Below are 27,887 nucleotides of genomic sequence, written 5' to 3' on the forward strand. Positions count from 1 at the left end.
CAGGAACAAGGATAGTAAGTACACAGAACTTCTCTTTCAAAACTATGAAAGCAAGAACAGAGTGGGGTGAAATACTGAAAGTGTTAAAAGGAAAAAACACCAAGTTAGAATTTTGTGTCCAGTGAAATTATTCTCCAAGTGTAAAGGAGAAATACATGTTTTCTCCAACAAAAATTGAGAAAATTTGTTGCTCACCACCTGCCTTGTAAGGAATGTCACAAGTTCTTCAGAAAGAAGTAAAATAATGTAGGTCAAAAACTCAGATATTCATAAAGAAAGGAGTAACATTAAAGAAAGAATAATATAGATTAAATGATACATTTTATTTTTCTTATTGGCTTAACAGATGTATTAGGTGATTATGGGTTATGGACAAATGCAATGCATGACAGCAATATAAGAGATTGGAGAGAGGAACTGAAAATACTGTTGTAAGTTACCTGCCCTACACATGACATGGTATAGTATTACGTGAAAGAGGACAAGTTAGTTGTAAATGTAAATTGCATACTCTAAAACAACCAATAAAAACATTTTTAAAAGAGGTATAATTGAAATGCTAAGAAAGGAGAGAAAATAGATCAGTTAAAACTAGACAAGGCAGAAAAAAAAGAAAGAAAAAGAAAAAGCATAAGAAAGGGTAACAAACAGAAAATAGTTACAAATATGAAAGATATTAAACTAGTAATGACTGTAAAAGTATATGGTCTAAATATACCAATTAAAAGGCAGAGACTGTATGAGTGGATTTGAAAAAATATGTAAGAAACACACATTAAATATGAAAACAGAAATAAAATAAAGGGATGGAATTGGCTAATTGAATTTAAATAAATACAAATTTAAAAAAATAAAGGGATGGAGAAAGATACACATACTAACTAATACAGGAATCTGTGGAGGAGCTATATTAATTTGAGACAAAACCGACTTCAGAATAAGGAAAAGTATTAGGAATAAAAAGAGGCACTGCATAATATCAGAGAAGTCATTTCTCTAATAAGACATAATAATCCTCAGTGTACCTAACAAGTATCAAAATAAGACAAGAACTCATGGGATAGCAAAGAGAAATAGATGAATGTACCATCATAGGTGCAACTCCAATACCTGTCTGTCAGTAATCAACAGATCCAACAGACTGAAAATCAGTAAGGATATAATTGAACAGAAGAGAGTCACCAACTCCTTGCATCTAACTGACATTGATGTTCACTTAACAGCAGAAAACATTTTCTTCTCAAGCTCAATGAAACATCAAGATAGGCTATGTTCAAGTCATAAAGCACACCTTAGTAAGGTTTTTGAAAGATAGAAGTTATCAAAGTATGCTATCAGACCACAGTGGAATTAAGCTAGAAATCAATAATAGAAAGATACCTGAAAAGTCCCCAAATATCTGGAGATTAAGCAAAAACACTTCTAAAAAACGAGTCGAAGATGAAGTCTCAAGAGAAATTCTAAAATATGAACTAAAATAAAATGATAATGCAATTTACCAAAATTTATGAGAATCTAATACTCATAAAGTTTCAAAATTTTTAAAAAAGAAACCTGAGCAAACCTAGAACAGGGACTTCTCTAACTTGATAAAGAACATCTACTGAAAAACCTATAGCTAACATACTTAATGGTGAGAAAGTAGATACTTTCCCTCCTTAAGACAGGGAACAAGGTAAGGGTGTCCCTCTTCCCACTCCTATTCAACATCGTAATGGAAGTTCTGGTTAGTATGATAAAATATGGAAATAAAAGGTAAAAGGACATAGAAAAAAGAAAAATGCCTTTGTTTGCAGATGTCATGACTATTTATGCAGAAAATTCTAACAAATCAACAAAAAGAACAAGTTCCAAGATTATAATAATGTTATAGGATATGAGGGTAATATACAGAAGTCAATGAACAATTGGAACTTAAAATTAAAAACAATGCCATTTACTTTAACATCAAAAAGATATATATATGTATAAATCTAACAAAATATTTATAAGACATATATGCAGAAAACTATGAAACTCTGATGAAAGAAATCAGAGAAGACCTAAATGAATGGGCCGATATATCATGTTCATGGATAGGAAGACTCAATATTGCTTGGCTGTCAGTCTTAACAATCACAGAAAGTTATTTTGTGGATATCAACAAACTGACTCTAAAGTTTTTATTGAAAAGCAAAAGGCTCAGATTAACTAAGACAAAACTGAAGAAGAACAAAAGCAGTGGACTGATATTACCCAACTTCAAGAGTTACTATAAAGCTACAGTAATCAAGATAGTATAGTATTGATGAAAGTATAGACAAATAGGTCATTGGAACAAAATAGAAAACTCAGGGGACACCTGGGTGGCTCAGTTGGTTAAGCGGCTGCCTTCGGCTCAGGTCATGATCCCAGCGTCCTGGAATCGAGTCCCACGTCAGGCTCCCTGCTCCCTGCTTCTCCCTCTGCCTCTGCCTGTCACTCTGTCTGCCTGTGCTCACTCTCTCTGACAAATAAATAAATAAAAAATTTTTTTTTAAAAAAAAGATAGAAAACTCAGAAATAAGACTCACACAAATACAGTCAAACAATCTTTGACAAAGGACTAAAGGCAATTCAACAGAGAAAAATTAGTCTTTTTCAACAAATAGTGTTGGAACAACTGGACATGCATGTTTAAAAAATAAAATGAATGCAGACACTGACTTTACACTTTTCATAAAAATTAAGTCAAAATGGATCATAGACCTAAATGTGAGATGCAAAACTATAAAACGACCAGAAGATAAAAGGAGAAAATCTAGGTAACCTTCAGGTTGTTGATTATTTTTGAGCTACCAAAAGCACGATCCATGGGGAAAAAATGATATTTAGACTTAATTAAAAACATGTTCTGTGAAAAATACTGTTAAGCTATTAAGAAGACAAGCTACAAACAAGGAGAAAATATTTTCAAAACACCTATCTGATAAAGGACTTGTAAACAAATATGCAAGGAACACTTAAAACCTAACAGTTAAAAAATAAATAAGCTGATTAAAAAATGGACAAAAGGTCTAAGCAGACACCTCACCAAAGAAAATATACGGGTGTCACTAGTCATATGAGAACATCATACATCATCAGAAAAATGCACATGAAAACAACCACGAGATACCACTACATGCTTATTAGAATGTCCAAAATCCAAAACACTGACAGCACCAAATGCTGGCAAGGATATGGCGGAACAAGAACTCTTATTCATTGCTTGGAGGACTGTACAGCCATTTTGGAAGAGAGTGTGGCAGTTTATTATAAAGCTAAACATTGTCTTACCACATGATTAGGCAGTCATGCTTCTTGGTATTTACCCTAATGAGCTGAAGACATATTCACAAAAAAATATAGACTTGAATATTTATAGTAGCTTTATTCATAATTACCAGAACTTAGAAGCAACCAAGATGTTTTTCAATAGGTGAGTGGATAAACTGTGGTATATTCAGACAATAGAATAGTCTTTTTAAAATATTTAAAAAGAAATGGGCCATCAGGGTGCCTGGATGGCTCCGTTGGTTAAGTATCTGCCTTTGGTTCAGGTCATGATCCCGGGGTCCTGGGATTGAGCACCATGTTGGCCTTCCTGCTCATCAGGGAGTCCACTTCTTCCTCTCCCTCTGCCCCTCTCTCCCCACTTGTGATCTCTCTCACTCAGTCTCTCAAATAAATAAATAAATAAATAAATAAATAGAAACTTAAAAAGAAATGAGACATCAGTTTATTAAAAGACATGAAAGAATTTAAATGCATATCCCTAAGTGAAAGCAGGCAATATGAAAAGGCTACAAACATGACTACAGCTATATGACATCCTAGAAAAGGCAAAACTATAGAGAGAGTAAAAAAAAAGATCAGTGGTTTCCAGTGGTTCAGAAGGAAAGAGGGAAGAATAGGTGAGTACAGGAGATTTTTGGGACAGTGAAAATATTCTATATGATACTGCAGCAGTGGATGGTGATAAGCATTTGTCAAGACCCATGAACTATACAACAAGAGTGAACCTTAATGCAAGCCATGGGGTTTGGTTAATAATCATGTATCAGCATTGGTTCATTAATTGTAGCAGACATACCACACTAATGCAAAATGTTACTCACAGAAGAAACTGTGCAAGGGAAAGAGAGAGTATCTGTGAACTACCCACACTTTTTAGGCTCATTTTCTTTCTGAAAACCTAAAACTACTCTAAAACTCTAAAAAATATATATTAATTGAAAAATAGCCAAAGGATTTGAATAGACACTTCTCCAAAAGAAGATACACAAATAATAATTAAAAAAATGAAAAGATGTTCAACATCATTAATCATTAAAGAAATGCAGATTAAAATCACAATGTGATTGTAACTCAATGCTTCATACCTAGTAGGATGGTCATAATAAGGTATAGATGGTAACAAGTGTTGGCCAGGATGTGAAAAAATTGGCACTCTCATACACTGATGGTAGGAATGTGGAATGGTGCAGTTACTTAGGAAAACTAGTCTGACAGCTTCTCAAATGGTTACATACAGCTGCCATATGACCCAGCAATTTCACTCCCAGGTACATTCATAAAATAAAATTAAATCAATAAAAATTTATTTAAATTAATAAATAAAATAAAATCATTAATAATAAAGATTTGATAAATAATTTAATTGATTACTAAATTAATTTAATTAACTAATTAAAGAATGTGTTCACATGAAAACTTGTATGAGTATTTATGAAGGCATTATTCACACTAGCCAAATGGAAACAACCCAAATGTCCTTCAAAAGAAGAATGGATGGACAATCAGGTATCTACACAATGGAATACGAGCTGGTCTTGAAAGGTAATGAAATACTGGTACATGTTACAATATGGATGAATCCCAAAAACGTTAAGCTAAGTGAAAGAAGCAAGTCACTGAAGACCACATATTTTATGATTCTATTTACATGAAATACCCAGAGGATGTGAATCTATGGAGACGAAAAGTAAATTAGTGGCTGCATAGGGCTGGAGGAGAGAATAGGAGGGTAACAAAGAGTGAATATTAATGGATATGGGATTTGAGGGAGGGGTAGGTTGAAAATATTCTGTGTTCATTGTGGTGACAGTCTCACAACTCTGAATATACTAAAACCTGTAGATTATATACTTTAAATAGGGGAATTCTGTGATATATGAATGATATCTCAATAAAGCTGTCATATTAGGAAGAAAAAGAAAAAGGAATGCTTCAAAGTCTAATTCATTCAGCCAATATATCAAATTTATATTTTACCAATAGAGTTGCCCTGGCAATCTGAAAGTTAATTACTTTTGCAGTTATTCTCTAAGCTACGATGTACTTCATGACTATTAGAACAAATGTAGATGTCCTCTTTCTTACTCTTACCCAAAAGGAGAGAAATTTAAATCTTATGAGTGTCCAAAGGAAAAATATTCAAGAGTAAAATAAAAAATAAAATCCAATTCCCTCTAATCAAAACTTATGTATACTTAACAATCTTCTCATGTATCATTTGCCCCATAATGTGTCCACTTCTCATAAAATATCCTTGCGTGGGGTATCTAGTTCCCAGAACCCGTCCCGACAGAGATGTAATGAATAGCAAAGTCTAGTCCCCAGCCCCCCACAAGTTTGACCCACATGATTCAATGCCCAGGATCTCACTACTCCTGGGTGAACTGGAAAACATCCTGTGGGAGAAAGGGAAGGCACGGTCATAAAACATGAATGATATATTTGACAATTTTCATTGTGATTCTAGCGTCACAGAGCCTGTCATTTGCCTAAGTGACTCAGGCTAAAGAGATATCCTAGTCACACTAAACACAAACACTGAGTATTTTGATGTCTGTAATTTTAAGCCTCACAGTCATGGAAAGAAGATTCAGTGTTTTGTTAAATAGTACAACAGTAATTTCATAAAGTGTCTAAAACTGATTAGATATCCATTCAGACCTTCCAAGCACAGTGCGCTGCTCATTATTTGCTCTGAGGATACAATCTTTAAAATGTAATATGACACTCCTCTAGGTCAAAGACCAGATAGAAAACATTGGCCCATGATCGCTCTTCTACCATTTATTACTGCCCTTTGAAGTTTAAGGAAAAGACTACCAAGCAATCAACATCAAGCCCTGACAATTATACACAGTTACCTACCTTCCTTGGAAAGCAGAGGAGCTCAAAATATTCAAAATATTCAAACCCAATTATTTCATTTATCTATCCAACTAATTCTTGCTGAACACTGACTGTGTGCCAGGCCCTGTGTACATGCTGGAGACTCACATTCAGCCCATGAATGAACCAGTCAGCTTGAGACCATGCCACTCCCTGACCTTGTCACCCACCTCACATAACCTGGCAAAGGCAAACTTACTTATTTTTTGACTTCCTTACCACCTATGACTTCCAAACACTAAAATATAAAACATATGCATTTGATTGAAAAAGAACGGTACAATCTTTTAAGCTCCAGGGGCCAATTTTCCTTCCCCCCTTTTTCCTTTCTTTTTGTTTTTTAAGATTTTATTTTTCAGAGACAGAGGGCATGCAGTGGGGTGGTGGTGGGGGAGGTTGGAGAGGGAGAGGGCACAAGCAGGCTCAATGCCGAGCATGGAGCCCGATGAGGGGCTCCATCTCAGGGTCCTGAGATCATGACCTGAGCCAAAACCAAGAGTCAGAAGCCAAACCCACGGGGCCACCCAGGCTTCCCCGGAGGCCAATTTTAATTTCCCAGACATCTTCCCAGTGTGGGAGCAGCAAACAGCCTGTGGGGAACATGAGGAAGAAGAGGGTTACATAAAAGAGTTAGTCCCTTCGCGGCGCTGCGTCAACAGATGCCAACTGATCACCAGGAGGGCTACTGCAGCATGTTCCTGCACTTGGCATGAAGCTGGGTTCGAGTCCTAATTTCTCAACAAATGACTTTGGGGAAAAAAAAAAAAAGATGGACCCAATGATGTCAAGAAAATCCCCTAGTCTATTTGAGTGCCTGGGTGGCTCAGTCAGTAAGCGTCTGCCTTCTGCTCTCCCTTTGTCCACACGTCATACTCTCTCTCTTGCGCAAATAAATAAAAACTTAGAAAAAAAAAAAAAAAAAGAAAGAAAGAAAGAAAGAAAAGAAAAAGGAAGGGAAAGGAAAGGAAAAGAAAAGAAAATCCCCCAGTCTAAATTTGTTCTGGCCGTGCTCCTACAAAACTGAAATGCAGAGTTCATGGAGGCAAATGACAAAAGAACCCGAGCCAAGAAAGGAAGATAAGAATTGGCCCAGGAGCCACAGAATCCCTGAAGCCACAACTAGCAAATTCACAATGATCCTCCAGTGACACTCAACAGTCCAGGGTGCACGAGATCTCTCAGGACAGTAACTACCATAAAATACCATGAGTAATTTAAGAAAATAACAGAAAAATATTCAGTGATAAGGAAAATATTCCCAGTTTACTGTAGAGTGAAAAATTTCATCATTTGAGCAGTATTTTCATGGAGAAAATTTGACAGAGATTTTGACTGGGGGGATATTTTTACTTTAAATTTTTATGGGAAAAGTTTATGCATGTATATTTAAAACCTACCACGGAATACTACATATACAACACACATATACCAGAATTTAGTCATTAGCCCAACATTACAGATGATTATTATTATTAACTATTCTGGCTTATTTTCTATGATAAACATGTATTTCTTTTGGATGGGAAAAGTTATAAAAAGGGGTAACAAAATTGAAGTAATCAGGATTCAGAAATGAAAGAAATATTTTGAATACTTTAAAAGCTATAGTTTATGAATGTTCAGTATAAGGTTTATACTTACTAGGGAAACAAAAAAACAATTTAAGATTATTTGTTGGGGTGCCTGGGTGGCTCAGTGGGTTAAGCCTCTGCCTTCAGTTCGGGTCATGATCTCAGGGTCCTGAAATCGAGCCCCACCTCAGGTTCTCTGCTCAGTGGGGAGCCTGCTTCCCCCTCTCTCTCTGCCTGCCTCTCTGCCTACTTGTGATCTCTCTGTCAAATAAATAAATAAAATCTTTTTTAAAAGAGATTATTTGTTAAGATTTTATTTATTAGAGAGAGACCAAGCAAGTGAAAAAGCGAGAAAGAGCAAGAACCAGCAGGGGGAGAGGGAGAAGCAGACTCCCCACTGAGCAGGGAGCCCGACATGGAGCTTGATCCCATGTCTCTGGGATCATGACCTGAGCCGAGGGCAGATGCTTAACTGACCAAGCCACCCACGTGCCCCATTTTAACTAAGTCTTTAAAATTGCATCAGGCTATGAAAACACTGATAAGTCTGTGTTTTCACATATTTAAGTTGGCCTGTAGAGTATATATCAGGTACGTATCAGGTATGTTACCTTTTCGATATTTTCATAACATTCTTCCAAACTCTGCATTCTGTCCTTAATAACTGTACTCGCTTTTCTATACTGTGTCAACCACTGCTGATACTCTTCCTCAGATAAATCTGCATAAGCAACACAGAGAGTTCTCAGCCCTGTAACAAAGAAGAGAATGTAAACCAATCAAGACACCAGCGATCAGGGAGGAGTACAGAATTCGAAAACAAAATCCAAGTGTTGTAGAGGTCATGGGAACAGAAAGTCCTTCCCACGGCCTTATCTGATCTGTCCCCGGCTACTTGCTGATCTTATTCCCCACCTTCCTCCTTGCTTACGGGCCTGTCCCTGCTGACCCTCTTACTTCCGGACACTTGAGCTTGTTCTGCTCTTGACCTGGAATACTTTTCCCTGGTCTTCTCCTTCTCTTCCTTCAGTTTCTGCCTAACCCCATCATGCTCTGTTCCCTTCTCCTGTGTAATTTTTCTCCATAGCGCTTATCACCTCCTGACATTATCTATCATTGGCTAGTTCCTGCAGGGTGTGAGCGGTCTATGTTTTGTTCACTTCTGTTCTGGAAGCTTAGAGCAGTGCATGGCACTCAATAAATACTCAATAGCCATTTGTTGAAGGAAAGAAAGAAGGAATGAGGTTTTAATTCTTCCAATTTCAAAGTAAGCCAAATAACCATTAAAAGAGCAGAAAATTAATTTAAGTTCCATTTTGCAAAGAAAATATTTTAGAAATTATATTGTACCCTAATATTTTAGGCTAACTGCTGCAAAACCTTCAAATAGTTGAGGGTCCCCTAGAAATTAATGCCCTACAGATAAACTATAGAAATTGTTATTCTGTTTTGAGCTCCATTACAATACAGTTCCTGTATGTTTCTACCTGTTGTAAACTGCCTACAGCTCACATGTATTTTAAGACAGCAGCAAAGGACCCCAAGTGCAACCTTGCAAAATATCCACACTTCCGGACAAGATGCACATATCTGTAGGAAGCAGGATCTTATCAGCTAGAGGGACAAAGTGGGATACTGCTTCCAGGTATTATTAGCCTAACTTTTAAATGACATTACATTTCACTTTTTCAAAACTTCTATAAACCTTTTAGTGAATGTTGTTCTTACTCAAAACTCACTTGTGGAATTTTATTTATTGAGATGGGTGACAAGTCAAAACCACAAGGATAAGAGAATGGCAGGTAGGAAAACATCAACTATGTCGGGTTTCTGAATTATATGCACGAAATAATTAACTTTGAAACTGGAAAAACCTCTCTTTTTCCATCATGGGCCAAGTTCTTGCTACCACAAATAGAAATAGATAATAGATGGCTTTGAAGACAAGGCTTTTGGTTAATGGGAGAACTGCACAGTAAACATACTTTTCAATGTTTGCTGGTGGACAGAGGAAAAAAGGAAAAATAATATCTCAACAGGGTGTGTTTGAAGAACTTTTAAGCAAACAGAATGCATTACAAAGTCCCATAGAGGAATGAGCTCCCCCTGCCTACTTATGGGCCGAGTATCAGTGACATGCATTTGGGTTACAATTTTAATATTTAAGAATAGCATTCCAAAAGGAAACAAGATTCTAAATAATTTTCACTTACCTTCTTTGGCAAAATATTCCAGATGGGTTAATGTCTCCTTCATAAAGCGAGAATCTTCTGAAAGTCTCTCATAAATCACTGTATCCTATCCAGAAAAAAAAAAAAAAAAAAAAAAAAAAAAAGCTCTTGTGACCAGCATCTTACATAAGCCTATCAATCCAAATTCTAAATACTGCATTATAATTTTATTGCTATATCTAAGAGATGTGAAAGAACTTAAGCAGCCTCAGGGAAGGCACAATTCCAAAAAGGATACATTACATACAGAGGAACAGAGTTAAGATTTCTCACTGAGACAATGCACGTGATAAGCCAGTGAAGCATAAGCTTTAAAAACTCAAAGAAAAACATTGTCAACCTAGAATCCTATATTCAGCAAAAATTTATTTCAAAATGAACATGAGAGAATATAAAGATGAAATAAAAATATTTTCGGACATAAACAGTCTGAAAAAACTCATCGCCGAGAGATCCATGCTATAAAATATGGTAAAGGGAATCAGACAGAAGATTATAGGAAATGGAAATATGAGTCTGAAGAGCACTGAAAATGATAATGACCCGAGTCTGTGTGTGGGCGTGTGTATAGATACACATATATCTGCATACAGATATGCATATATACATTTTTCTTGTTTTACATTGTAGTAAAAAAGGATAATTGCTTAAGAAAACTTAATGACAATGTAGTGTGAAGTTTATAACATTTGTAAAATTAAAATGTCTGACAAGAGCACAAAGATTGGGAGGAGAGAGATGGAAGTTCAGAATTATTGTTCTTATACTACATGTGAAATAGTATAATATCACTTGAGAATAAAATGTAATAAATTGAAGATTCCTACTATAAGACCTAAAACACCACCAAATTTTTTTAAAGGAAAGAAATTAGAATTAAAAAATACTTAAGTAATTCTTGGAATAAAGGAAAAAAGAAGTGGGACAAATAGAAAATAAATTGCAGGATGATGTATTTAAATGTACCTGTTTCAGTAAGCACATGTGTAAATGGTCTAAACAGCCAGTTAAAAGGCAGAGATTTCCAGGATGGAACAAAACACACGAACCAATTAAATGCTCCCTAGAAGAATCACACTTTACATATAAAGACTCAAATGGGTTAAAGAGGAAGAAGAAGACACGCCCTACCCAACACTAACCACAAGTAGCCTGGAATGGCAAAATTATAACCATACAACAGAGATTTCAGAGTAAGGGAAATTGCCAGAGATAAGGAAAATGATTTTGGAATGACAGAAGGGTAGATTCATCAAGAGGCATTAATAGTTCTGAACACTTATGAGTCTAATAACATAGTTTCAAAATGAAGCTAAAACTAATAAAAGGAAATGAAATGATGTAAAAACTAACAGAACTTCAAGATGAAAATCACAAATCCACAATGACAGTTGGGGATTTCAATATTCACGTTTCTATAATTGATAGAACAAGTAAACAAAGAATCATTAAGGATATAGAAGGTTTGAACAACACTCTCAATCAACTTGACTTAACAAATAGTTAGAAACCATCTCATCCCAAAATAGCAGAATACTCGGGCTTTTTAGATGCATGCAAACATTTAACATTAGTTAAGTCACAATGTGAGCCATAAGACAAGTCCCAATGAAATTAAAATATTCAAGTAATATAAAGTATGTTCTCTAATAAATTAGAATTATGTTATAAATCAATTAAAAGAATATTTTGCCCCCAAATTTCTAAATATTTGAAAACTAACCCACTTCAAAATAACCCATGAGTTAAAGAAGAAATCAAAAAGAAGCTTGAAATATTAGAATATTTTGAAATGAATATGAAGATGAAAATGCAGCACATCGAAATTTGTGACATGCTGCTAAAGCAATGACTGGGAAGATATGTATAGCACTAAACATTTGTATTAAAAAGAAAGATCTCAAATCAAGTTCTGCCTTAAGAAGCTAGAAAAAGAGAAGCAAATCAAACTGGAAGTAGGCAAAGAATAGGAATAATAAAGCATAGAAATTAATAAAACAGAAAACAGAGAAACAGTCAATAAAAATCAAATCTGAAAGCAATTTCTTAAGGAAGATCAATAAAACCAATAACTGAAAAAATAAATAAATAAAACCAATAACTGTCTAGCTAGCCTACCCTCAGTCTAGATGGATTTCTGGTAAATTCTAGCAAACATTAAAAGAACAAATAATATCAATTCCATATGCTCTTTTTCAGAAAACTGAAAAGGAAAGAGCCTTTCCCATTAATTTTATAAGGTCAACATTAAAAATCAAACAAAGACATTTTAAGAAAAGAAATTAAAGATTACTATCGGTTTTGAAAATAGATCCAAAAATTCTAAATAAAACTTTAGGAAAGTGAATTCAACTATACAAAAAAAGGATGATGTATCATGACCAAATAAGACTTATCTCAGGAACACAAGAAAGTTTAAACATTAAAAAATCAATTCAATATAATTTACCATACTAACAGGCACAAAAGAAAAAAATCATAATAGTGTCTCAATCAAGGGGAGAAAACTATCTGACAAAATTTAACATCTATTACTGATTTTTTAAAATCTCAGCAAATTAGGATTGGGAGGAAATTTCCTTAATAGGATAAAAAAAAATCTACAAAAAAAAGTATAAAATTCACATGGAAATGCAAAAATGCCAGAATATTCAAAACAATTTTGAAAAAGAACACAGTTGGAGAATTAATGATATCCAATTTTAAGACATTATAAAGTGATATAATCAAGACACCATGGTATTGATGTAAAGATAACCAACAGAATGAGAGAAAACAGAAAGTCCAGAAATAGGCTCACATACATATGAACAGTTCATTTTTGACAAAAGTGCAATTCAGTGCAGAACAAATAAACAGTTTAATAAATGGTGCTGGAAAAAAAGAACTCCTACTCATGTCTCACACCATCTCCCAAAATCACTCAAGATGGATCCCAGAAATAAATGTAAAGCCTAAAACTATAAAAGGAGGAGAAAACACGAGAAAATCTTTGTGACCTTGAATTAGACAAAGATTTATTAGCTAGGACATTAAAAGCATGACCCATAAAGGAACAAACTGTTAAATTAGACTTCATCAAAATTATAAATTTCTGTTCTTCAGAGACACTGTTGGAAGAATGAGAAACAGCCACAGATATTTGTAGATCATGTATCTGATAAGGGACTTATATCCAAAAGTTAACGAAGAAATGTCAAAACTCAATACAAAGAAACAGTTATAAAAACAGGGCCAAATATTTAAACAGATATTTCACCAAAGTAAATAAGTGAATGGTGTGCAGAACATAGTTGCCATTAACAGGTCAGAGAATGCTATTCTTAGAAAGACCCACTTACAAGGTTGGCTCTTGGCTGGTCTAATGGACTTGGCTGGGTTTCAGTTCTTTGAACTAATTTAAACTTTCCCTGTGTGACACCCATGGGAAGCCTACACATGAGCTCCTCCAGACTCTGCCTGTGTCTTTTTCCCTTATAATGTGGTTGTATATCCTTGCTACATTACTATAATACACCTTAGCCATGCATATAATCATGAATCCTTTCAGAGATCTGTTAAAAACCTATGGGTAGTCTTGGGAACCCCCAACACACGGCAAATAAGCACAGGAAAAGATGCTTGCTGTCATCAGTCATGGTATGGAAATGTAAATTAAAATTGCAATGAGATACACACCTACAAAATGGCTAAAATTAAAGAGACTAACCATGCCAAGTGTTGGTGACAATTGCTGGGAGGAATGTGACCATAGTTTAGTAGTTTTTTAAAAAGTAAAAATACACCTTACATTGACCCAGTCATTTTATTGCTCAATAGTTATTGAAAGGAAATGAAACTGTATGTCCATACAAGAACATGTATACGGGGGGGACAAGATGGCGGGGGAGTAGGAGGAGGCGCCTTTTCAGCCGGTACCCCAGAGTGAGCTGATTACCTACCAAAGAACTCCATTCACCCATGAAATCAGCCTGAGATCAGAATTATACACGTCTGGATCTCTACAGGGGCAGAAGATGCCAGTGGGCAGGTAAAGCAGAGTGGGAAGGTGGACTGCTATCAGAAGATAAACAAAAGGGGGACGGAGCCACCAGAGGCGACCGGTTGGAAAGTAATACCCCAATACGAGTGAGAGTGCCCTGCATCTGGGGACCAGCATTAACTTGGAGACTGGTTGAAAGCACTCCAAAAGAGCAAAGGATCTCAGGGGGAAATAGTGGGAATCAGGGCGGCTAGTGACAGGGGCTTAAGTCCTCGGTCCCAGGACAGCCTCCCCAGCTCTGAGGCAGAGAGTGCGCGGCGGAGAAACCAGGTCTTTGTCCCTAAGCCACCAGCACGCCCGAGATTGCGTGGGTTCTAGCTCCTGTGAGGCAGAACTTGGGAGCCCAGCTACAAAGCCTGAGATACGCCCACACATCCCTCATGCTCCCCTGAGACAGTTACAAAGGCCCGGCTGGCGCTCTTTGACCCGCGCCATTGTTTCAAAGCCTAAGCCGTGCGCCCAAAACTCTCCCCTGACAGAGGTGCACAAAAGCCCAGCCTGGTGCTTTCGGACCTTCTCAGTGCCCCCCCCCCCTTCTCAGTGCCTGAGATGCACGTATGACCCATAGCCGCCCCTGAAAGAGGTGCACACAAGCCGGGCACTCTTAGACCCAGCAAGACCAGGCACTCCCAGCCCAGGCCAGCGGGAAAATCTCAGTGTGCGATTGCTGCTTGGAATCTCTCTGGTGGTCGGGAGCTCCCAGACAGCCACCACTGCTTTGGCTTTGGGTACAAGCAAAAGATCCTGCGCCCCCAGGGTCTGCAACTTGGAACCTGCTCTGCCAGCGGCCAAGGGGGAACTTATTTAGACTCTGCACCCAGACTGAGGCTTCTCTCTGAGAGGGAGATCAGGGTGCAGTTTGTTTTCCTCTAAAACTACAATAACCATCAAAGGCGGTCAAGGTGAGAGAAAAAAAAGTGAACAAACATAAAAACCGCCAGAGAACAAAAGCCTGAAAAAAACCAGTTTCCTCAGGGCCCACCCCCTTGAGGGGAGTGGGAGGACTTAACTCAGGAAACATCATTGGCTGACAACCCATGTGGCAGGCCCCTCCCCCAGAAAACAAACCAAGAAAGAAAAAAAAGAGAGAGAGAGAAAAAAAAGGACAAGAGAACAACCACTACTTCATAGGAAAACTTGTTCACTCGTCCCCACTATTCTGGTTCTTTTTTTTTTTTTTTTACACATAGGTAATTTTTTTTAACCTATTTACCATCACAGCGAACTGTACAGTACATCAAATTCCATAATACCCTTCTAACCTGAACTTTTTGATACATACACCTATGTTTTTCTTTTGCATTTTTATTTTTTGAATTCTTTTTTTTAAATTTTAGTTTGGTTTAGTCTAGTTTATTCCTTTTTATTTTTATCCTCTAATATTCATATAGAGTTAAACTTCAAAGTAATCCCGTTTCCCCAATCAATACTACCCCTATAGGTAAACCAATTTTTAATCCCCTTTATCTTGGGAAAGTTGAGTCCTTTAACAAAGATATCAAGATACATCCAGGAAGAATCAAAACAACCTTCCTCGCACACACTGAGAATTTATAAGAACTCTCCCATCATCTTCTTCCACCAGTGTTTCTGTGGTTTTGTGTTTGTCCTGATAGCATATAAATCTTACACTTGGGGTTCTTTTTGATGAGGCTCTTCCTTTATTTGCATATATATATTTTTTTCTCTTGTCATATACTTGTATCAGTCTTTTTGTCTCTTTTTGTTTGTCTACTTCATAAATCTTACCTTGGGGCCCATCTGGGCTGAACCTTATCTTTCATCTTCCCTTTCTTTGCTGTCTCTGTCTCTCTCTCTTTTTTTTTTTCTTTTCTTTTTTTTTCTTTTTCTTTTTCTTTTCTTTTGTCTCTCTTTGGGTGGGGAATCCTGATTGCTCAGAAGTGTTCCAGGGTGCACCTTGACTGCACCACAGTTGATACATCCAGCTACATCTGTTCAGTTATCTCCCACCAAAATGACTAGGAGGAGGAATGCCCAACAGAAGAAAAATACAGAGGATGGACCTTCTTCAACAGAGCTAATGACTATCAACATAGACAATATGTCGGAAAGAGAATTCAGGCTAACAATTATCCAGGCAATATCTAGGTTGGAGAAAGCCATGGATGACCAATCAGAATTGATTAGGGCTGAACTGAAAGCGACCAGACAGGATGTTCACAATGTTAGGGCGGAGCTTAAAGCTACCAGGGAGGAGGTTCACAATGCTCTCAATAAGTTCCAATCTAATCTAAACTCTTCAAAGCTAGGGTAACTGAGACAGAAGATAGAATTAGTGATCTGGAAGACAAAAAGATAGAAAGAAAGGATCAGGAGGAAGCCTGGAACAAACAGCTTAGAAACCAAGAAAATAGAATCAGGGAAATAAATGATGCCATGAAGCATTCCAACGTCAGAATTATTGGAATCCCTGAAGGGGAGGAGAAAGAAAGAAGTCTAGAAGGTATAGTGGAACAAGTTCTTCATATAAAATTTCCCAATCTCGCAAATGGAACCAGCATTCATGTACTAGAGGCTAAACGGTCTCCACCCAAGATTATAGATTCCAAAAAAACATCAAGGCACCTGATAGTCAAATTGAGGAATCATAATTGTAGTTATAATCTCTTGAAAGCCGCTAAGACAAAGAGCCTCCTTACTTACAGAGGGAAGCCCATCAGAATAACGTCAGACCTGTCCCTGAGACCTAGCAAGCCAGAAAAGGCTGGCAAGATATATTCAGGGCACTAAATGAGAAGAACAGGCAGCCAAGAATATTTTATCCAGCAAGACTGACATTCAAAATGGATGGAGAGATAAAGAGTTTCCAAGACCAGCAAGGCTTAAAAGACTATGCAACCACCAAGCCGACACTGCAGGAAATATTAAGGGAGGTTCTATAAAAGAGGAAAAATCCTAAGAATAGTATTGAACAGAAATATAGAGACAGTCTACAGAAAGAAAGACTTGAAAGATAACTTGATGTCAATAAGAACGTATCTATCAATAATCACTCTCAATGTGAATGGCCTAAATGCGCCCATAAAACGGCACAGGGTTGCAGATTGGATAAAACGACAGGACTCATCCATATGTTGTCTACAAAAGACCCATTTTGAACCTAAAGATACACCCAGACTGAAAGTGAAGAGATAGAGAAGCATCTTTCATGCCAATGGGCCTCAAAGGAAGGCTGGGGTAGCGATTCTCATATAAGATAAATTAGACTTTAAACTAAAGACTGTAGTCAGAGATACAGAAGGACACTACATAATCCTTAAAGGGACTATCCACCAAGATTATCTAACAATTGTAAATATCTATGCTCCCAATATGGGAACAGCCAATTACTTGAGAAAACTGTTAATCAAGATAAAGAGTCATATTGATATGAATACACTAATTGTAGGAGATCTTAACACACCTCTCTCAGAAATAGATCATCAAAGCAGAAAATCAATAAAGAAACAAGAGCATTGAATGACACACTGGACCAGATGGACCTCATAGATATATACAGAACATTCCACCCTAACACACCAGAATACTCATTCTTCTCAAGTGCACATGGAACCTTCTCAAGAATAGACCACATACTGGGTCACAAATCAGGACTCAACCGATACCAAAAGACTGAGATTATTCCCTGCATATTCTCAGATCACAATGCTTTGAAGCTGGAGCTCAATCACAAGGAAAAGTTCAGAAGGAACTCAAACACCTGGAAGCTAAAGACGACCTTGCTTAAGAATGCTTGGATCAACCAGGAGATCAAAGAAGAACTGAAACGATTCATGGAAACCAATGAGAATGAAGACACCTTGGCCCAAAACCTATGGGATACAGCAAAGGCGGTCCTAAGGGGGAAATACATAGCCATCCAAGCCTCCCTCAAAAAAATTGAAAAATCCAGAATACACCAGCTGTCCCTACACCTTAAAGAACTGGAGAATCAACAACAAATCAAACCAACTCCACACATAAGAAGGGAAATCATCAAGATTAGAGCTGAGATCAATGAGGTAGAAACCAGAGATACAGTAGAACGTATCAGTGAAACTAGAAGCTGGTTTTTTGAAAGAATCAATAAGATCGATAAACCATTGGCCACACTAATCCAAAAGAAAAGAGAGAAAGCCCAAATTCATAAAATTATGAATGAAAAGGGAGAGATCACAACTAACACCAAGGAAGTAGAAACAATCATCAGAAGTTATTATCAACAGTTATATGCCAATAAGCTAAGCAACCTAGATGAAATGGATGCATTTCTGGAAAACTATAAACTGCCAAAATTGAACCAGGAAGAAATCGACAACCTGAATAGACCGATATGTAATAACGAGATTGAAGCAGTGATCAAAAACCTCCCAAAAAACAAGAGCCCAGGACCTGACGGATTCCATGGGGAATTCTACCAAACTTTCAAAGAAGAAATAACACCTATTCTCCTGAAGCTGTTTCAAAATTTGAAGTAGAAGGAAAACTTCTAGACTCTTTCTATGAAGCCAGCATTACCCTGATCCCCAAACCAGGCAAAGACCCTACCAAAAAGGAGAATTTCAGACCAATATCACTGATGAATACGGATGCTAAGATTCTCAACAAGATCCTAGCAAACAGGATCCAACAGCATATTAAAAAGATTATCCACCATGATCAGGTGGGATTCTTCCCTGGGATACAAGGATGGTTCAACATTCACAAATCAATCAATGTGATACAACAAATTAATATGAGAAGAGAGAAGAACCACATGGTCCTCTCAATCGATGCAGAAAAAGCATTTGACAAAATCCAGCATCCGTTCCTGATTAAAACGCTTCAAAGTATAGGGATAGAGGGAACATTCCTGAACCTCATCAAATTTATCTATGAAAGACCCACAGCAAATATCATCCTCAATGGGGAAAAGCTTTCAGCCTTCCTGTTGAGATCAGGAACACGACAAGGATGCCCACTCTCACCACTCTTGTTCAACATAGTATTAGAAGTCCTAGCAACAGCAATCAGACAACAAAGAGAAATAAAAGGTATGCAAACTGGCAAGGAAGAAGTCAAACTCTCTCTCTTCGCAGATGACATGATTCTTTATATGGAAAACCCAAAAGACTCTACCTCCAAACTACTAGAACTCATACAGCAATTCAGCAACGTGGCAGGATACAAAGTCAATGTACAGAAATCAGTGGCTTTCTTATACACTAACAATGAAAATACAGAAAGGGACATTAGAGAATCAATTCCACTTACTATAGCACCAAGAACCATAAGATACCTGGGAATAAACCTAACAAAAGAGGTAAAGGATCTGTATTCAAGGAACTACAGAACACTCATGAAAGAAATTGAAGAAGACACAAAAAGATGGAAGATCATTCCATGCTCTTGGATTGGAAGAATAAACATTGTTAAAATGTCTATACTGCCTAGAGCAATCTATACTTTTAATGCTATTCCAATCAAAATTCCACCAGTATTCTTTAAAGAGCTGGAGCAAATAATCCAAAAATTTGTATGGAATCAGAAGAGACCCTGAATCGCTAAGGAAATGTTGAAAAACAAAAATAAAACTGGGGGCATCACGTTACCTGATTTCAAGTTTTATTACAAAGCTGTGATCACCAAGACACCATGGTATTGGCATAAAAACAGACACATAGACCAGTGGAACAGAGTAGAGAGCCCAGATATGGACCCTCAACTCTATGGTCAATTAATCTTCGACAAAACAGGAAAAAATATACAGTGGAAAAAAGACAGTCTCTTCAATAAATGGTGCTGGGAAAACTGGGCAGCTATAAGAAGAATGAAACTCGACCATTCTCTTACACCATACACAAAGATAAACTCAAAATGGATAAAAGACCTCAACGTGAGACAGGAATCCATCAGACTCCTAGAGGAGAACAGTAATCTCTTCAATATCAGCCACAGCAACTTCTTTCAAGATATGTCTCCAAAGGGAAAGGAAACAAAAGTGAAAATAAACTTTTGGGACTTCATCAAAATCAAAAGCTTCTGCACAGCAAAGGAAACAGTCAAAAAAACAAAGAGGCAACCGATGGAATGGGAGAAGATATTTGCAAATGACAGTACAGACAAAAGGTTGATATCCAGGATCTATAAAGAACTCCTCAAACTCAACACACACAAAACAGATAACCATATCAAAAAAATGGGCAGGAGATACGAACAGACACTTCTCCAATGAAGACATACAAATGGCTATCAGACACATGAAAAAATGTTCATCACTAGCTGTGGAGAGCCATGCAGCAGGAGCAAGGAGTCATGTACTAAGCAAGGCATGAGAGGCCAAGGCTGTAGATAGTTTGCCTAAGGAATGCGAGCAGATGCAGGGAGTCACGCACTAAGCAAGGCCAGAAGAGTGGGAGGAGTGAGAGATTAACCCAAGGACTGTGAGTGCATTCGCGGGTGACGTTTGATAGATACCAGGAGTCAAGGGAAAGGCGCATGATCTGTAGAACAAAGAAAACCTATGGAGTCACGTACGTGCTCACGAGCACTATGCGTGCACATAGATAGTCCTTCTGATTGGTAGTTTTGTTAGTCGTGGTATACTCTGATTGGATATAGTTCGCACTTGGTGGAGATATACTTGGGGGTCTTAGACTGGGGGGCGTCCCCGGCAGAAGATTGTGAATAAAGAAGTTTGCCACTCACCTCGCCTACGGGTCGTTCTTGCGGGTCGAGAGCGACAACTAGCCCTCAGGGAGATTCAAATTAAAACCACATTGAGATAATACCTTACACCAGTTAGAATGGCCAAAATTAACAAAACAGGAAACAACATGTGTTGGAGGGGATGTGGAGAAAGGGGAACCCTTTTACACTGTTGGTGGAAATGCAAGTTGGTGCAGCCTCTTTGGGAACAGTGTGGAGATCCCTCAAGAAATTAAAAATAGAACTTCCCTATGACCCTGCCATTGCACTCCTGGGTATTTACCCCAAAGATACAGATGTAGCAAAAAGAAGGGCCATCTGTATCCCAATGTTTATAGCAGCAATGACCATGGTCGCCAAACTATGGAAAGAACCAAGATGCCCTTCAATGGACGAATAGATAAGGAAGATGTGGTCCATATACACTATGGAGTATTATGCCTCCATCAGAAAGGACGAATACCCAACTTTTGTAGCAACATGGATGGGACTCGAAGAGATTATGCTGAGTGAAATAAGTCAAGCAGAGAGAGTCAATTATCATATGGTTTCACTTATTTCTGGAGCATAACAAATAGTATGAAGGACATGGGGAGTTAGAGAGGAGTAGGGAGTTGAGGTAAATTGGAAGGGGAGGTGAATCATGAGAGACTATGGACTCTGAAAAACAATCTGAGGGGTTTCAAGTGGCGGGAGGTGGGAGGTTGGGGTACCAGGTGGTGGGTATTATAGAGGGCACGGATTGCATGGAGACTGGGTGTGGTGAAAAAATAATGAATACTGTTTTTCTGAAAATAAATTAATTAATAAAAAAATAAATAAAATATCAAAAAAAGAAAAAAAAAGAACATGTATACAAATGTTTATAGGAGCACTGTTTGTAGTAGATGAAACTGTAAACCAGATGTCCACGTGATCAATGAGCAAATCGATACATCCTTTCAACATGGTATCACTCAACAAAATGAAGAAATGAACTATTAATGTGAGCTACAGTGTGAATGAATTTTAAAATAATTATGAGGAAAAGAAGCCAGAGAAAAAACCATATATCCTATTGACTTTATATAAAATTTAGAAAATGCAAATGAGTCTATAGTGACAAAAAGCAGATTGGTATCAAAACTTACCAAAATGTACCTTTACATTTTACATAAAATAAATGTGAAATTTATTTTATGTCGCTTTTACCCAAATAAAGCCATTTTTCTTTTAAGTGCCTATGGCTGTGAATAAATATGCAAGTGCTTAAGAAAAGCTTTTACAGAAGTAAAACAATTTCCCAAGATTCACCAAACCCAAGCACTTTGGTCTGGTACCTGGGACCAGAATTCCTGCTATGAACACTTGGCCGCAACAGTCTAATCATGAGTTCTCCATGGAATGACTGAGAGACAACAAATTTTTCACTGACATTAAAGTTTAATAAACACTCTGGTGTGAACCACCATAAGTTTCAATGGGCTTGACTGTTGGGGAAGCTTTGGGGTGACTCTGTTTAAGTCTTGGATAATTCTGTCAACCACCAGGGGCAAGAGCAGACACAGAGTGACAACATTTTGAAATATTGTGAAGTTGCAAAAGGCTTCTACAAGTTGTTGAAACGGAGGGGAGGAGTTAATATGAGTAGTGAATCCCGGTACTTACAGCCCCTTTGCAGTAGAGACGGAGATTTCCTGTAGGAGTTCGGACAATGACAGACATCCTTTTTCTATTACTAAAACAGTATGAAATGTATTATTAGCTTCTGTGTTTCTCAGTACATGGTGCCAACACACACACACAGAATCAAGTTACAAGAATTCTCAAAGTCCTCAGCTGACCATCAGTGAAAAGGCCAATGTGTTTCTGGTCAGTCTCCTTTTCCATTTTCTTTACTTACCTTCTAAAACTGAGATTCTTTTTAAAAAGAAGATTTTATTTATTTATTTTTTGACAGAGAGAGAGAGTGAGCACAAGCAGGGGGAGTAGCAGGCTCCCCACAGAGCAGGGAGCCCAATGCAGGGCTCCATCCCAGGAACAAGATCTGAGCTGAAGGCAGACACTTAACCTCTTAACCAACTGAGGCACTCGGCACACTTTTAACGGAGATTCTAATACAAGTGTTCCCCCTCTACTACTACTATTTCTCACTTTTCCTTTTCTTCCATTGAAATTTATTGGCATAGATATATAATATACGTTACTTACATATTATATACAGTATATATTATATACTGGTATAATGTTTTAGATTAATATTTCTGTATTTATGTTACATAATACATATATATCATACACTTATCATGTATTACACACAGAAGACATAAATTATATATACATGTAGCACATATATAACGTAATCTCCTAAGAACTGATGAAGAAAGAGGAAAGCAGCCCTGGTCATGTATTTTTCAGTCCTCACCACATCTCTGTGAATTAGACCTTCCTGTCCGCATTCTGCTGCACAGAGATGTTAAACTGCTGGTTTGTTATTTTTATGTATAGTTATTTTTATGCATAGTTCTGTCTCAGCGTCTTCTAGATTTTTTTTTGTTGTTTTGCTCTTGTTTTTTTATTATGGTAGACAGAACTTAAACTCGTTGCTTTTATTCCTGAGTTAGCAACCCAAATAGCCTTCAAGATCTCCCCCTCCACCTTATCCCACACATTGCCAAAGTAAACTGGCCAAAATAGGTTTTGGGTTTTTTTTCCTTCTTCCTCATCTTGTTCTTCCCCTATCATAACCCTTGGATGGCTCTCCATGGCCTATACCCACTTTTTAAGAGACCCAAACCAACTGTCACCTTTTCAGATAGTCATCATATCCCACAACCCTCTATTGTGTACAATCCAAAGAGGATCTCAGTGAGTAGTCCTGCACCTGAGCACTTGAGCTAGAAAGTACTTGTCAAAAGGGATGGGGACTAGCAATTGCTTTAACTACTTCACTGTTAGAACACTACTAAGCCAACTGAGTCATTTAAGTGTCATGTAGCTGGAGCTCATATTCTAAGAACAGGAAATGAGTGCTCCAGTAGTGGGGAAAGCTAAAATGAACATGAAAATACATTTTCTCATTAAAAAAAAAAATTTTTTTTTAACAAGATGGGATTGGGAGGGAGACAAACCATAAGACATTCTTAATCTCACAAAACAAACTGAAGGCAGCTGAGGGTTGGAGGCTAGGGATAGGGTGGCTGGGTGACGGACATTTGGGAAGGTGTGTGCTGTGGTGAGTGCTGTGAAGAGTGTAAGCCTGATGATTTACAGACCTGTACCCCTGGGGCAAATAATACATTATATGTTAATTAAAATAATTAAAAAATTTTTTTTAGAAAAAGCTTTCCTAGAGAGAGGAGAAGTTGACAACAACTTTACTGAGGGTCAAAGCTTCTTTTATTTGTTTATTTTTTTAAGATGTCATTGGCCAACAAGGCTTTAAAAAAATATGATTTAAAAAATCATCTGGCTTTGGGGCCCCTGGGTGGCTCAGTGGGTTAAGCCTCCGCCTTCGGCTCAGGTCATGATCTCAGGATCCTGGGATGGAGGCCCGCATCAGGCTCTCTGCTCAGCAGGGAGCCTGCTTCCCCATCTCTCTCTGCCTGCCTCTCTGCCTGCTTGTGATTTCTCTCTCTCTATTTCTGTCAAATAAATAAATAAATAAATCTTTAAAAAATCATCTGGCTTTGAAAAGAATGAATTATTCCTTTTCTAATTTTCTAGCATTTCCTTTTCTCATTTTTCAGATTCTACATTAGAAATGCTCAGGTGGTGTAAGAGATGAGACTTTGCAAGCCTTCAAAACAGGGCAATGAAAATAAAATCATCAACAATATCCCCACGCTAGCTTTTGAGGACCAGGCACAGAGGCTGGACCAGAAGGCCCTCTGAAGTCTACAGGGAGAGAAGGATTTGGACACACTGTTTCCTTTGCAGGGGAGGTGGGGGGGAGGAATTAATTCACTATCTCTTTTTAAAGAAATAGTTTTGGGTTTATTTGGAAAATAATGTCCAATATTCATTGATTCATCAAATATGTATTGAGCACTTACTTCCACAGAAGTTGACTCCTACCCTCCTGGAACTGAGAGTCCAGTTGGCAATACAGTCACTAAGTAGTAACCCAGACATAAACCTCAAGTCTGACTCTGACAAGGGCTGGGGAGGAGAGGTATAGGACCTCCTCTCAGCTACAAAAAGGGATTTGGCCTAATGATGGCCGAAGAAGTGAGCACCAGGCTCAGATTAAAGAGTGGATGGAAGTAACTAGAATTTTGTGATTCTATAGTAAAGTTTTGATTTGCATTACCAGATCTCAACTGAGGAGTCACAGAAGGAGCTCTGAGGGATACATGAACAGAATGAAAAGGTATCTTACCTAGAAAACTCCAGGATATTAAGAATTTCAAAGGTGAAGTTTTCTCCCATCTATAGGAAGATAAGACAACAACTTCTTACCCAAGGTGGGGAATAAATAGTACTCATCCTGCAAAAGAGCTCCTTCTTCCAATCAGAAACAAGTTTTACCTCCCCTAAAACTAACACCTTTTACAGAATACAAATTTCCTTGCAAACCTGATGAAATGATGGTGCCCTCTTCTGGCAAGAATATTGTTTGCAAACGGAGAACTCCGCAAAAATGCTTCTTACAGCGCAGATTTAAGACTAAACCATCCCTTCTCAATAAAAAGTCAGCACTACTAGAAACATTTTATGAAGACTCTCATGTTGCAAGGCTATATGGGGTAAGCAAGGCAATCAACAGAAATGGAAAGACAAGTCTTTTCATAAAATTGCACAGATCAAAAAAATCCTTAATCCTTAGATAATTTGAAGAGGTCAACAGGGAAAGAGAAGGCATGCTATAAAATTCTGTATCAATAAAACCTGCATTATTTTCCAAATTTTTCCAGTTATAGCCTCTTGACTTCCTGTAGCCATGATCAATTCACCAATAAAACAATTCAGAACTTCAAATAATTTGAGAGTTGTCCATGTGACATGTACTACAGATATAAAGATGAATCAGTCAGTCCATTCTGCTAGGACTGAATGTTCAGTAGACATCCCTAACCACTGCATTATCACTAGAAAAAAAATTAGTGTGTTGGGCACCAAGTTCACATTGCTTCAATTCTTCCCCTTCATATCAAAGGCTTGCGGTGAATGGTCACCAAGACAAAACAAGAAAAATACATGCGGAATATATATTACATGTAAGGAATAAATCAACATAACGAACTCACCAAAAAATAGTTTGAAAAATTCCAATTTTCCATTAAAGAATAGTATATTTCTTGAAGATCTGCTGATGCTAACTTCTTTAAATAGCTCATTTTTATTGAGTACCCTCTCTGCTCCAAGCACTAATTCCGAATACTTTACACATATTAATTCATTTAATCCTTGCAAAAAACCCTATGACATGCATGATGAGAAGACTGGGGCAAACACAGGAGTTGAGGAACATGCCTGAGAACCTGGCTGGGAAAGTGTGGGACCACATGGGAATCCCAGGCACTGTGATTCCAGAGCTCCTACACTCAACTACTCTACTTGTGTCTCTCTGGAAGGGGCGTGGAAGGCATGACCAAGTACATAAGACGCTACTCACGACTTCTATGGTGACAGAGGTTGGCGTTCTTGCAGTAAAAACAAAGCCAAGGTTCTTCATTCCTTTCACTAAAGCTGCTTCATCTGTCAATAAGAAGTCTGTATTAACGGAGATTGAGCAAATACATTAATACCAAATTTAATTTAAAAGATTTCTGTTCTCCAGCACTAAAATACCACTTTTTTTTTTAACTTGGCTTTTTTTTTTTTTATCCAAATGGTACCAGAAAGCATTCATAAAAGAGGAAATTTGGTTAAACAGGCGTCTTTCAGTGTGGCTAAGATACATTTCTTTCTTAGTACTCATTTGGTTTTTCTTCTACAAGCCATTCATGGAATCTCCACGACATGTTGCAGCGTCTTAATCTGCCCCCTTCCACATTCCTGGGTATAAGTAAATGTTCTATTGAACCCCAGCTCAGAGAGCCCTCCCCACCAGCCTCCTTATGGCAGTCTTCAACAGGAAGGAGCAACACAGGAGCCACCTGGGAATCAGCGGCAGCACGGCAGCAGCATGGCATCTTCTCAGGGCTCATCCCCTGCACAGAGCTCTCGGAGGGCACGCACCTACCTGGGGAGGAAGCCTGGTAGATTATGTTATTCCCGTCTCTCTCAGGAACAACAGTGTGGCACACACACAACAGGGTAAGAAATTCCTTTATATAATCTTTCGTGGGCTATAAAAAAAAGGCACAGAGCTAGTGAGTCTCTTCCAGCACCAGTGACATAAGAGTTACATACAGTCTGTGATTCCTATCAACTGTGGTTTCACCTTAGATACACAGAGTCAGACACTGACTACAAACCAGATCACGCACTCAAACGTCTTTGGAGAGCAGATCCCAAAGCAGAGAGAGACCTCGGTGAAGAAGAGGACCTGGCTCTCTTGGAGCTTCTATTCTCTCTGGGGAAATGGGTTTTCTCAAAGCTGGAGGAAGCAAATGGGGGTTGTCACAGAGAGAAGAGGGGCCTATTTTACGGAGGTGATCAAGAGGAAAGAGAATACATCAAGGAGATAATATTTAATTTAAGACCTGAATGGAAGTGTTAGTTAGCTGTGGTCACCGACATGTGACTGTGGTACATACTAGGCAAAAGGAAGAGCACTTTCAAAGGCCCTCGAGTCAGAAAACATCGTTTGTGAACTTCAAGACAAGTGTCACTCCAGCATCTTGAGCAAGGTGAACAAGGACGCAGAATGAGGTTGGAAAGAAAGTCACAGTAATGAATTAGGATTTTATCTTGGGGGAGGAGGGGTGCCAGTCCCCTGAAGGTTTTTAAGCAAAGGAAGGGCATGTACAGCTTTATGTTTTAAAAGATTGCTTTTATTTTTGAGAAGACCAAGATTTCAGAGTCCAGAGTGGAGAAGACCAAGATTTCAGATCAAGTAGATCAGTATCTTATAACTGGTAAGTGAAGGTATTGGTAACATACAATAGACTCAAAAAGCTTAGAAACACTTAGAGATTTTCTTACACAGATTGCCACACAATAAAATGTTCTTTTTTAATGTTTGGATTCATTCACACTAACAAGTTTAGCATACCCCTCCTCACATCAGTATGAAATCTGCTATTA

General features: G+C 37.8%; 1 protein-coding gene across 5 annotated transcripts in view; it reads right to left on the reverse strand.

Annotated features, from left to right (window-relative positions):
- RNF6 (ring finger protein 6) overlaps nucleotides 1–27,887 on the reverse strand; it is a 282,619-nt gene that overhangs the window by 129,880 nt on the left and 124,852 nt on the right. For all 5 annotated transcript variants that reach the window (XM_032314708.1, XM_032314711.1, XM_032314710.1 and 2 more), the window contains 6 exons: nucleotides 26,881–26,986; nucleotides 26,311–26,393; nucleotides 25,075–25,124; nucleotides 22,362–22,431; nucleotides 9,968–10,052; nucleotides 8,366–8,505 (listed from right to left, as the gene is read on the reverse strand). In XM_032314708.1, coding sequence (XP_032170599.1) covers nucleotides 8,366–8,505; nucleotides 9,968–10,052; nucleotides 22,362–22,431; nucleotides 25,075–25,124; nucleotides 26,311–26,393; nucleotides 26,881–26,986 — 534 coding nt within the window. The remainder of the gene's footprint in view (nucleotides 1–8,365; nucleotides 8,506–9,967; nucleotides 10,053–22,361; nucleotides 22,432–25,074; nucleotides 25,125–26,310; nucleotides 26,394–26,880; nucleotides 26,987–27,887) is intronic.

Source organism: Mustela erminea, chromosome 15 (assembly GCF_009829155.1).
Source record: "Mustela erminea isolate mMusErm1 chromosome 15, mMusErm1.Pri, whole genome shotgun sequence".
NCBI lineage: Eukaryota > Metazoa > Chordata > Mammalia > Carnivora > Mustelidae > Mustela > Mustela erminea.